This window comes from Chrysemys picta, chromosome 2, assembly GCF_011386835.1.
Source record: "Chrysemys picta bellii isolate R12L10 chromosome 2, ASM1138683v2, whole genome shotgun sequence".
Taxonomy (NCBI): domain Eukaryota; kingdom Metazoa; phylum Chordata; order Testudines; family Emydidae; genus Chrysemys; species Chrysemys picta.
In genome coordinates, this window is record NC_088792.1 from 120,335,206 (window position 1) to 120,348,047 (window position 12,842).

The 12,842-nt window shown below is 44.6% G+C and overlaps 1 protein-coding gene across 4 annotated transcripts in view; it reads right to left on the reverse strand.

The window, feature by feature from the left end:
* EXOC3 (exocyst complex component 3) overlaps positions 1 to 12,842 on the reverse strand; it is a 37,589-nt gene extending 24,747 nt beyond the window's left edge. Inside the window, exons 1-3 of one of the 4 annotated variants that reach the window (XM_005296537.4) lie at positions 12,658 to 12,842; positions 5,183 to 5,373; positions 55 to 274 (exon numbers count right to left, since the gene is read on the reverse strand). In XM_005296537.4, coding sequence (XP_005296594.1) covers positions 55 to 274; positions 5,183 to 5,326 — 364 coding nt within the window. In that variant the 5' untranslated portion in view covers positions 5,327 to 5,373; positions 12,658 to 12,842. The other 3 variants (XM_065584117.1, XM_065584116.1, XM_024106195.2) reach the window with 3 other exon arrangements.

Sequence of the window (12,842 nt, forward strand, 5' to 3'; positions counted from 1 at the left end):
ATGCCATTTGAATATACTTATCAAATCATACATCAAAGATTTGTGTTGAATTACCCGAGAAGATATTTTTGAGATTTTCTACAGCAGCTGCCAGCTGACTATGTTGGACTACAGCATCCTTAACATCCTTGAGGTTTTCTATGGTGTTGATACTCTGTCGCCAGTCTTTATTGACATCTATCAAAGATCGCTGTATGTCCTTTACGTCATTCAATGCATTATGCAGTTGGCTTAAACCAGTTCGTACCCCATCCAACTGTGACTGGATTGCTGCCTATAAAAAGAGAGTTATTAAATTAATTTACTATATATTAACATTGTAAAACTAAGTTTTTTTTTAATGTTTTCAACTATTCCACCAGTATCTTATTGTTATACATAAGAACGGTCATACTGGGTCAGACCAATGGTCCATCTAGCCCAGTATCCTGTCTTCCAACAGTGACTGGTGCTGGTCCCTCCTCTAATGGTTCCTAACATTCTGTTAGCTTTTTTGACTGCCACTATGTTAAACAGATGTTTTCAGAGAACTATCCATGATGACTCTGAGATCTCTTGGAGAGTCTAAGATAGGGTTACCATATGTCCGGTTTTTCCCGGACATGTCCGGCTTTTCGGCAATCAACCCCCCGTCTGGGGGGAATTGCCAAAAAGCCGAACATGTCCGGGAAAATGCTGGCCGGGCACTTCCCCTCCCGCGGCTGCTCTGCTCCTCCCCTGACTCTTCGGCTCTGTTTAAGAGCCGAGCTGCCCAAGCGCTATGGGCTTCAGGCAGCCCCCTTGCCTCCGGACCCCAGCCGCCGGCCGGGCACTTCCCCTCCTGGGCTCTGGCGGCGCAGGGTCTGGAGGCACGGGGGCTGCTCGAAGCCGGTAGCGCTGGGGCAGCTCGGCTCTTAAACAGAACCGAAGAGTCAGGGGAGGAGCAGAGCCTCCGGCCGCGGCGGCTCTGCTCCTCCCCGACTCTTCGGCTCTGTTTAAGAGCCGAGCGCTACGGGCTTTGGGCAGCCCCCATGCCTCCGGACCCTGCGCCGCCGGAGCCCATGAGGGGAAGTGCCCGGCTGGGGGCGCAGGGTCCGGAGGCAAGGGGGCTGCCCGAAGCCCAAGCGCTACCGGCTTCACAGTTTGCCGGGCAGCCTCCAGACCCTGCGCCCCCGGCTGGGCGCTTCCCCTCCCGGGCTCCAGCTGCGCTGGGGAAGCGCCGGCCGGGGGCGCAGGGTCTGGGGGCTGCCCGGCAAACCGTGAAGCCGGTAGCGCTCGGGCAGCCCTTTCCACGTGGCTGGGAGTGGGAGGGAGCGGAGTTAGGGCGGGGTTGGGTGGGGAAGGGGCGGGGCTGGGGGTGGGAAATGGGCGGGGCCAGGACCCCGTGGAGGGTCATCTTTTTTTATTTGTTAAGTATGGTAACCCTAGTCTAAGACAGATGTGTTTTACAAAAAAAAAAAAAAAAAAAAGATCACAGAAGAATATACCTATATAAAAACCCCTGAAAAAGTACAAATTATCATTTTCCCCTCCCAGAATACATAGGATAGTTTTTATCAAAGGAGAGAGAAAAAAATCAAAAATGAATTTATGAAAGATTTTAAGACAGTCATACGAATACCATCACTACTCCATATCAATTAATCCTAAGCAAAATCTTTATTTAGACCAAGCCATAACAGTTTCAATCATCGAGCAGCCATAGGGATGCTTGGAAACTGTTTATTCAACTGCATCCTCGGGTAAAATGTATGTACTTTCTGTTAACTGGGATAATGGGGTGGCAGAGTGAGGTGTTTTCTAAACTTTCTTCACAAGTTCAGACTAAAAGTGTTGCAACGGCAAACCTATGAGAAGCATAAGGATCCAGACACCTATTTATACCATGCCTATTAAGAATGTAGCTATAACTGAAGTATTCTATAAAGCTGTTATAATTCTTTTTCTCCCTATCAATGGATGAAAATGGAGAAGAGATGTGGTACTTATTTGTTGGGAAAACAAAGCGGTCAAGCAACCAGGGACCCAGCACTCTTCATGAACCAGAAGAGAAGCTCCAACACAATGCTACTTAACATTCAACATCCTCAGGACTGTGAGGAAACAGTAGAGCTGATGTGTCTCCACTATAAGAACTGGGTCTAAATCCAAAGCCATCACCAAGCACAGTGACTAAATCAAATTTCTTCATTGCACAGTGACAGTAGCTGGACTCCTTGGGAGACACAACCCAACAGAGGGCCAAGAGAGAAGTTACTTTACATCAGATGAATTTTCCACACAGCCAGGAACCATTACAAGTCAGCACATGATGAGTCAGTGTGACAACCAGGGTCCAGATACCCCAGGGGGAAAACACGGGATCTGAACCCCCCAAAATAAGCAATTGAATCAATGGATTGTATACTGCAGTGGTCTCCAAAGTGGGGTGCGCACACCCCAGGGGGTGCGCAAGAGGATCCTTGGGGATGCGCGGCAGGAGGAGCGCTTTTTTTTCTTTTGCGCTTCGTCAGTTCGGGCGGGAGTCCGAGCAGCTTTATTTTTTTTTTTTGCTTTGGCAAAAGTGGTAGAGCCGGCGCAGCAGGGGGTGCATGCTCAAAATTGTTTTACTGATAGGGGTGCGCAATCAAAAAAGTTTGGAGACCACTGGCATACAGTATTATCGTACTATAAAAGTGCATCTAATAAGGTCTGTTAGGAAAACTAGTGACACACTGGTTATGAACATCATTGCATGAAGTATATATGGGTGGTGTATAATGAGTTAGGTATGTGTGCTGGAAATAGGTTCCTAAAATGTGTTGGGGAGAGCGCTGATAAACCAGCCTGCCTTAGACAAAGGAATATGGATGTACCTATCTGGATCAAGCTTTGTAAACCAGAGGACAATGACAGTACATTTACATGTAAGGTAAACAAAACAATTAAGCTAACAAATGGCAGTTTGCGGAGCACATTTGGGGGACAGAGTCTGCACTGCAGGATGTCTTCCTGGCTCTTAAGGCAGAGACAATGGATTTTGGATAATAGAAGGGGATAATATTTTAGTTATCCATCACTTACTGAATACAGGGAACAGCACCTTTTGATTCTGTGAATGTTAGGTACCCTGGCCTGGGGGCTGAAAATGCTGATAACAATGAGAGTAAGAAAACAGCTTAGGCAAAGATTAAGTTTAGTCACTACAAAGCATGTTTTATTTTGTTTTGCTTGTAACCAAACCCATCTCTATTTTTCTTGCTTGGAATCACTTAAGTCTCTGTTCTTATTAAGAAACTTATTCTTGTTTTATTACAAAATCCTCTCAGTACTGAGTATTAAACTGAAGTGTTAGTTTTCTGCTAACCTAACAGGCTGATGTGTGCTCTGCCTCTTTTGAGGTAGCAAACCTAATAATTTCTATCAGTGTCCAGTGAGAGGGACTGGACACTGCGGGGGGACAATCTCCAGAGAACTTGGGAATTGGGGTTCTCTGACCTGCAAGGCAAGGTTTAGACTGGCAGAGTCTGGAAGAGTTTGCTGGCATGGCAGATAGGCTGGTGTGACAGGAAGCCAACACAGCTTCGCAGCAGCAAAGCTCTCACTTTTGTAAAGGCAGTGGGGTAGTAACAGTGGTTCACAGTTCTGGGTGTCCTGAGCAGGACAGAACAGTCAGTTCGACCTATCAAGCAAAAACTCTGCAATTAGGCCCCCAGCGTGGGACAGCATTTAAGATCAGCTGGGATGCATCGAAGCATGTCCAGTACATACAGTGGGTTGATGGAAGTCAGACCACGAAATAAAGTAATTTTTAAAAATGAAGAATGACCAAGATGGAACAGGGTAATCAGAAAAGAAAACAATGGGTCTGGAAACTGGAAGAGACTTCAAAAGATATGTCAAGAGCCACTGCAGGTCAGTGGAAGCTCTGTTGCTTATCTCAGTCAGATAAAAACTGACCTGAAGTATTCTGGAGGAACTGAGATATTAGTGGTTTAGTTGAACATGAGGCATGCAAACCAGCACCCTGAACACAACAAAAAGCCTTCAGAGTTATAGAAGTTATTGGCAATCTCATGATGGAAGCTCTAGAACCAAGTGGGAGCCCTGTATGGTACCTTTAAATAATAAATTATTTTGTATCCTCAAACAGGTGCTGTGAGGATAAATTAATTAGATGTTTTTAAGGCATTTTGAGATCCTCAGTACAAATGAACTGCAAGTGTTATTCTTAAATATCTGCTCCCTCTGTCTCTTCCAAGTCAGCTATGCGGTTCCTAATTATAATATCATAGTTTTCTATCATCACTGCAGACCCAATACAGCTACCGATAGATACCAGGCCTTTTACTACCCCATCTATCAGTAGAATTGCCACTTAACTTTCATTTCCATTTTCATAACTGTGAACCCTCCCTTAGCTGGATTATTGAAACTGAGATAAGAAATTCTTGTTAGTTCCCCTCCTTTGATCATTAGAGTACTGGATCTTCAGGAAAGGGGAACAAAGTTATGAAGTTCCACTCTCACTTCCTTGAAAAAACCTTCTACCCCAGCCTTCTGCAGATACAGGGAGAATACTACTCCTCATTTAAGGGCCTGTTGGCAAAAGGAGATATTCAGATGCATATTGCAAATTATTGTTGCTTAAAATAATTTAAGTTTAATAAGAATTCAACAAATTCACACGCCTAAACATTTAAACAAAGGCAAACAGGAAAAGGATTTTCCCAGCCTTCAGATAAGACACAGGTGCCTTTTCCTTCCTGAATCATACATACTACACTCTTTAGAATCCGCAGGTATCCTCTATAAATCGAAGTAAAATCAGTGGCTACATTTTTAGAATGGATCTTTTTTAAGAAGCAATCTTCAAGTTTTATTGAAACATTAATTGCCAATGATTATAATGGAGCCTTGTTTGCTTAGATATTAAAATGCATAAGGAATAGGGGGTGCCTAGTGCTGAACTGTAGCAGTTGTAGGGTCTGAGGGCATTCAGGGTATTTGAGTGATTATCTAGAAGCACAATGAATTATGAAGTTACAATCAATATACAGCTTTCAGTCATGCAAAATTTAGCACGTATTTGTACAATTGTTTTTGGCATAGTGATTGTACCGAGCAAAGACTAAACTCCAAGACTTAAAACAATCTGAACAGAAAGTAAAGATTTCTGCTTTGTTTTGCACGTTGTTAATGCTCAGCTCTATTAGTTTCATACCTTTAGTCGAGCTTCCACTGAGGCTTTCTTACGAGCTTCCCTCCTGCGGTACTGCTCCACTTTATCCAATTGGTCAGGTCGCTGAAGCATTCCAGCTACTCTTTGTACAGCTGTTGCAACTGCTTCCCTGTCTGTTTCCTCCATTGTTGAGTAGTGTCTCAAAATGCAAAAGCCTTCATAATTTAACAGGTCTGGATGAAAAGCATAAAATGTTTAGAAAAATCTATTTCAATTTGATAGTTACTTATCACTTCTGAATAAACATTTCCAATACATTACTTAAAGAGAAAGCAATTTTAGCAACAAGAGTGTAACAAATAGCATCATTATTATAAACACCAGCAAAATATTAAAAAAAAATTAAGCATTTTATTGTATTACTCTACTTCAGGGGTAGGCAACCTTTCAGAAGTGGTGTGCCGAGTCTTCATTTATTCTCTTTAATTTAAGGTTTTGCGTGCCGGTAATATACGTTAACGTTTTTTAGAAGGTCTCTCTATAAGTCTATATTATATAACTAAACTATTGTATGTAAAGTAAACAAGGTTTTCAAAATGTTTAAGAAGCTTCATTTAAAATTAAATTAAAATGCTGATCTTACGCTGCTCAGCCCGCTTCCAGCCTGGGGTTCTATTCACCTAGGCCTGCGGCGGGCTGAGCGGAGCGACTCGAGGTCAGGGCAGAGGGCTGGCATGCGTGTGGAGGTGCAGGGCAGAAGGCTGGATGTTGAGGGGCAACTCAAGGTCAGGGCAGAGGGCTGGGGTGTGTGGAGGTGCAGGGCAGAGGGCTGGGTGTTGGGGGGAGGTCAGGGCAGAGGGCTGGGTGTTGGGGGGCAACTCAAGGTCAGGGCAGAGGGCTGGGGTGTGTGTGGAGGTGCAGGGCAGAAGGCTGGGTGTTGGAGGCAACTCGAGGTCAGGGCAGAGGGCTGGGCAGGGTGGGGGGGTCCTGGGCAGAAGGCTGGGTGTTAGAGAGGTCAGGGCAGAGGGCTGGGGGAGGTGTTGGGGTGCAGGGCAGAAGGCTGGGTGTTGGGTGGAGGTTAGGGCAGAGGGCTGGAGGGTGTGTGTGTGGGGGTGGAGGGCAGAAGGCTGGGGTGCTCAGCTCGTGGGGGTGCTCCCAGCCCCCTGCCCTGAGCGGCTCATGGCAGGGGGCTGGGAGGGATATGTCCTGTTCCACCCCCTTCCCCCAGGCCTGTCCCTACCTCTCTCTGCCTGCTCTACGGAGCTGTGTGCACGCTGCCGCTCTTCCCCCTCCTCCCCCAAGGGCCATCGCCGGCAGGGAGAGGGAGGGGGAGGAGGAGGGGCCGGAATGCACCAAACTGTGGGAAGAAGCGGGGGAGGAGGGAAACTTGGCTGCCGCAGGACCAAGCTTCTGCCTCCTGCCTCCGCAGGGGAGAGCGGTGGGGGGGTGACCGGCCCCCCGCCCCACTCAGCCCCCCCCGCCCACCGCTCTCCCCAGCGGAGGCAGAAGCTTGGTCCTGCGGCAGCCAAGTTTCCCTCCTCCCCCGCTTCTTCCCCCAGAGTGGCACTTTCCGACCCCTCCACCCATCCTCCTCCTCTCACCGGCAAGCAGCGTGCCACTCAGAATTGGCACGTGTCCCGTAGGTTGCTGACCCCTGCTCTACTTTAAGTATTTCCTTTGGTTAATAGTTCTTCCTAAAACATTGCTACACAAATTGCTCTAATTAAGTTTGTCAACAATTTGATTGCAAACCTAATATTTTCCTTTTGCAAATCAGGAATCAGATTATGCACCTAGAGTGGATGCTAAGGGGGAATGAGAGGTATATGAGGAGGAATTCTCCATGCAAGGGCCATATAAAACAGCTATTCTTGTGCTGGAAGGGCTACAAGGACTGCTCTGATCTTGCACCCAGGGATGCCAATCATACAGGGCTCTCTCTTACTCCATTGACATCACCCTAGAGTGTGTCACAAGGGAGGAGAGAAACATAATTTAAGACAATAACATCTGGAAATCTGGAGATTGTACACAAATTATGTAAACCATAATTTATATATTTAATGGATGTGTACAGGACAGCCGACAGCTTCTGTCCCACTGGAAACAATAGAAGCCATTTTGATATAGAGCAATTTTTGTAGGATTTCTCAGGGGGGTGGGGATGGGGGGCAGAAAAAATTCAGTTGTCTTTTAAAAATAAGTTTAATCAGCAACACAAATACTTTAAGCATAATTGTACGATTATTCTATTGCGATGGGGCAAAGTTAAGCTTGTTTGGGAACCCAAATTGCATTTTCATACTTTAACATCTTTGGATTTCTTTTAAGTTTAACCTTAACTTTGAATTTCCTGGGATTCTATTTTTTTATTATTATTACAATATCCCTGTAATGTATTTTACCCTAAATTACTGATATGTACCCTCAGTCTTAACTTCATCCTACCAGTTTTCGTCTGGGTATTATTAGTATCTTTAGATCCTCCCCCTTCTTATTCACCTCCCCTTCCCATATTCAAACATACATCTATTCAAGGAAAAAAACACAGTATATCCTTCTGTTAAAGGGGAAAGTACCACAAACACTCAATATACTCCTTTGACACTTCAAGTACTTTGTTATTTCAGAACATTTTTTTCCAGACAAAGCACAAGCACATATGCAGTACTGATTTCAAGAATATTTGAAGGCTTTTATCTAAACACAAAAATGCACCTGAAAAACAAAACCAGAAAAGCGTATGTTCTCATACTCTGTGACTAAGGCCTAGTCTTCACTTACCGGCTGGTCCGGCGGCACGCCATCGATGTTCTGTGATCGATTTATCGCGTCTGGTTAAGACGCGATAAATCGATCCCGGAAGTGCTCACAGTCGGCGCCGGTACTCCAGCTCGCCGAGAGGAGTACGCGGCGTCGACGGGGGGAGACTTCCTGCCGCGTCTGGACCGCGGTAAGTCCGGACTAAGGTACTTCGAATTCAGCTACGTTATTAACGTAGCTGAATTTGCGTACCTTAGTCCGAAGTCCGGACTAAGTGGGGACCAGGCCTAAGAATGTCTATATTGCATCTGGGAGTGAGCCTCCCCGCCCAGTTCCAGCATGAGCTACAACATCAAAGCAATGGCTACACAGCTATTCTAAGTATTCTAGCACCACCCCTACTACCATGAGTCTGTGGACCTGGGCTGGGAAATTCACTCCCATATGCAGTTTAGAGATACCCTAAGGTTCCTAGTAAATTCCCAAATCTGCCAAAGACCAACACCTAATTTATAAATTGCATAACAATATACATAATATAATTTGTTTTTGCAACTTATTTCAGTGGCAAGTTCATACATGTAAATAAATATAGTGCCCATCTATAAAAAGGGAAATAAGGACAACCCAGGAAATTACAGACCAGTCAGCTTAACTTCTGTACCCGGAAAGATAATTAAGCAATCAATTTACAAACATCTAGACGATAAGAAGGTGATAAGTAACAATCAGCATGGATTTGTCAAAAAGAAATCATGTCAAATCAACCTGATAGCTTTCTTTGACAGGGTAACAAGCCTTATTAATGGGGGGAAGCAGTAGATGTGGTATAGCTTTACTAAAGTCAAGCTTTTGATACTGTCTCGCATGACCTTCTCATAAACAAACTACGGGAATGCAACCTAGATGGGCCTATTATAAGGTGGGTGCAAAACTGGTTGGAAAACCATTCCCAGAGAGTAGTTATCAGTGGTTCACAGTCATGCTGGAAGGGCATAATGAGTGGGGTCCCGCAGGGATCAGTTCTGAGTCCGGTTCTGTTCAATATCATCATCAATGATTTAGATAATGGCATAGAAAGTACACTTATAATGTTTGTGGATGATACCAAACTGGGAGGGGTTGCATGCGCTTTGGAGGACAGGATTAAAATTCAAAAATGATCTGGACAAACTGGAGAAATGGTCTAAAGTACATAGGATGAAATTCAATAAGGACAAATGCAAAGTACTCCATTTAGGAAGGAACAATCAGTTGCTCACATACAAAATGGGAAATGACTGCCTAGGAAGTAGTACTGCGGAAAGGGATCTGGGGATCATAGTGGATCACAAGCTAAGTATGAGCAACAGTTTAATACTGTTGCAAAACAAAAAAAAAAAAAAGGCAAACATCATTATGGGATGTATTAGCAGGAGTGTTGTAAGCAACCCATGAGAAGCAATTCTTCTGCTCTATTCCATGCTGATTAGGCCTCAACTGAAGTATTGTGTCCAGTTCTGGGCACATTTCAGGAAAGATGTGGACAAACTGGAGAGAGCCCAGAGAAGAGCAACAAAAATTATAAAAGGTCTAGAAAACATGACCTATGAGGGAAGATTGAAAAAATTGAGTTTGTTTAGTTTGAAAAAGAGAAGAATGAGAAGGGACATGATAACAGTTTTCAAGTATGTAAAAGGTTGTTACAAGGAGGAGAAAGAAAAATTGTTTTTCTTAACCTCTGACTATAGGCCAAGAAACAATGGGCTTAAATTGCAGCAAGGGAGGTTTAGGTTGGACATTAGAAAAAACTTAACTGTCTGGGTAGTTAAGCACTGAAATAAATTTCCTAGAGACTCTATTCTCCGATTGGACTCGGACAACAGTAGGGAACTTCCACCCAGTCACATCCCTCCTCCCCCCTTCAATAACACATCCTGGGAAGCCCCCTGTGATGTTATCTAATTAAAATATGATCATGCAAATCATTGCTGCTTATGACTGTTATATAATTGCAATGAAACTTATACAAAAGTGTGACGCATGGCCAGAAAGGGTTAAGCAGCTTGCAGGATAAATGAACCAGAGCCAACCTGTAGAGACATGTTAAAAAGTATATAAATGATCATTAGGGCCATTCCATGGTAGATAGGCTAGAACTTTGAAATGCAAACCTATACTGTATTGTTAGAAATTAGAGGTGATACTAATTGTGTGTGTACACTAAGGCTGTCGATTAATTGCAGTTAACTCACGTGATTAAGTAAAAAAAATTAATCATGATTAAAAAAATTAATCACGATTAATCGCACTGTTAAACAATAGAATACCAACTGAAAATTTTTAAACTTTTGGATATTTTTCTACATTTTCAGACATATTGATTTCTATTACAACACAGAATACAAAGTGTACAGTGCTCACTTTATTTTTATTACAAATATTTGCACTGTAAAAATTATGAACAAAAGAAATAGTATTTTTCAATTCACCTCATACAAGTACTGTAGCGCAATCTCTTTATCATGAAAGTGTAACTTACAAATGTAGATTTTGTTATTACATAACTGCACTCAAAAACAAAACAATGTAAAACTTTTGAGCCTACAAGTCCACTCAGTCCTACTTCTTGTTCAGCCAATTGCTAAGACAAACAACATTTATGGGAGATGATACTGCTGACTGCTTCTTATTTACAATGTCAACTAAAAGTGAGAACAGACGTTCGCATGGCACGTTTGTAGCTGACATTGCAAGGTATTTACGTGCAGATATGCTAAACATTTACCCCTTCGTGCTTTGGCCACCATTTCAGAGAACATGCTTCCATGCTGATGATGCTCATTAAAAAAATAATGCGTTCATTAAATTTGTGACTGTACTCCTTGGGAGGAGAATTGTATGTCTCCTGTTCTGTTTTATCTGCATTCTGCCATATATTTCTGCCATAGTTATAGTGGGCTCGGATGATGACCCAGCACGTTTGTTTTAAGAACACTTTCACAGCAGATTTGACAAAATGCAATGTGAAATTTCTAAGAATAGATACAGCACTCGATTCCAGGTTTAAGAATCTGAAGTGCCTTCCAAAAACTGAGAGGGACGAGGTGTGGAGAATGCTTTCAGATATCTTAAGAGCAACACTCTGATGCAGAAACTACAGAACCCAAACCACCAAAAAAGAAAATCAACCTTTTGCTGGTGGCATCTGACTCAGATGATGAAAATGAACATGCGTTAGTCTGCTCTGCTTTGGATCGTTATCGAGCAGAACCCATCATCAACATGGATGGATGTCTTCTGGAATGGTGGTTGAAGCATGAAGGGAAATATGAATCTTTAGCGCAGCTGGCACGTAAATATCTTGCGGTGCTGGCTACAACAGTGCCACGTGAACGCCTGCTCTCACTTTCAGGTGACATTGTAAACAAGACATGGGCAACATTATCTTCTACAAATTGTAACCCAACTTGTTTGTCTGAGCGATTGTCTGAAGTAAGACTGAATGGACTTGTAGATTCTAAAGTTTTACACTGTTTTATTTTTGTATGTAGTTATTTTTTGTACACAATTCTACATTTGTAAGTTCAACTTTCACTATAAAGAGACTGCACTACAGTACTTGTATTAGGTGAATTGAAATATGTTGAAAAGTGCTCAAGGTGCTTTCACAAAGGGAGCTAATATAGCTATCTAAATTGTTACAATACTTGTTTTAAAACAAGTTTGTACAAACTGAATTATGAGTGACATTTTTCAAGGGACAGAGAAAAGAGAAGTTGGGGAGCAGAGTGTTACAAGATATGAGGGAGAATTGGGATTTTGTCATGAGCGGTAAGGAACTAAGAGGAGAAAGAAGAGTAAAGACTAATTTGAGCCACCCTGCCCTCTTTCTTCTGTGCTTCAGGAAAGGCCCCTAATGCACAAGCTCTTCAGGACTGCAACCATATCAGGGGAGTAACAGGGCAACATTTAAAACTGCTTCCCACACTGAACACATGTGATATTTGGACTCCATAAGCCATGAGCAATGGAGAGGGCTGCTCAAAGATTCCCTGGCTATTCTTCTGCACTGGCCTCTGCAAATAAAAGATAACAAATCCTAAAATTCAGACCAGAACCCTCCAAGGTCAGAAAGTAGATAATGTTTTCACCCCTCAGCTCACAGAGAGCCGAGAATAACACAAGGACACCTGAACTCTACTTGAAAGCATACCACACAGAAAGGGCCTATCTGATCTATCCCACTGCACCTGCATCCCAACGGCACAAAGAAAAAGGACCTGATGGTGGTTGTGACCTGCACAGGACCCCAAGCTGTCCTGAGTTAGGGTCATACCACCACACACACGGATAAGGAGAACTATTGTTCCTCACAATATCTGCACAGCTCATCATGCCAATGAGACAACAACCAAACGACCAGCCTGACCCCCTCCCCTCTCGCACGAAACCCACCTGGGCCAGCCTGACCCGCCGGGCTGGGCTGACCCCTTTCCCCCGGCACCAATCCCACCTGGGCCAGCCTGACCCCCCGGGCTGGCATGCCCTGACCCCTTTCCCCCGGCACCAATCCCACCTGGGCCAGCCTGACCCGCCCCACTCCCATCCCCCAACCTCCCCCGCACCCGGGCCGGCTGTGGCGGGGGCGGCTTCCCGCAGCGCCCGGCCCCGCGTGGGGGACTCCCCTGACCCAGAGCCCGGCCCTGTCCGCAGCCGACTCCCCGCAGAGGCCAGGCGGAGCGACACCGGCCTCGAAGGCCGCCACTTCGTACCTGCGCTGCGAGCTCCCAGGAAGCCACTGACAGGCGCTCAGTGCGCAGGCGCTAACCTCGACGCCGGAATCGTAGAGCGATAGTCCGGCACCTCAGACTCACTGCGCAAGCGCAGAACCAATTCTCCCCCCCCCCCCCCGCTTCTCCTATTGCACATGCGCGGAACCCTTTCCCATTCACCTCCC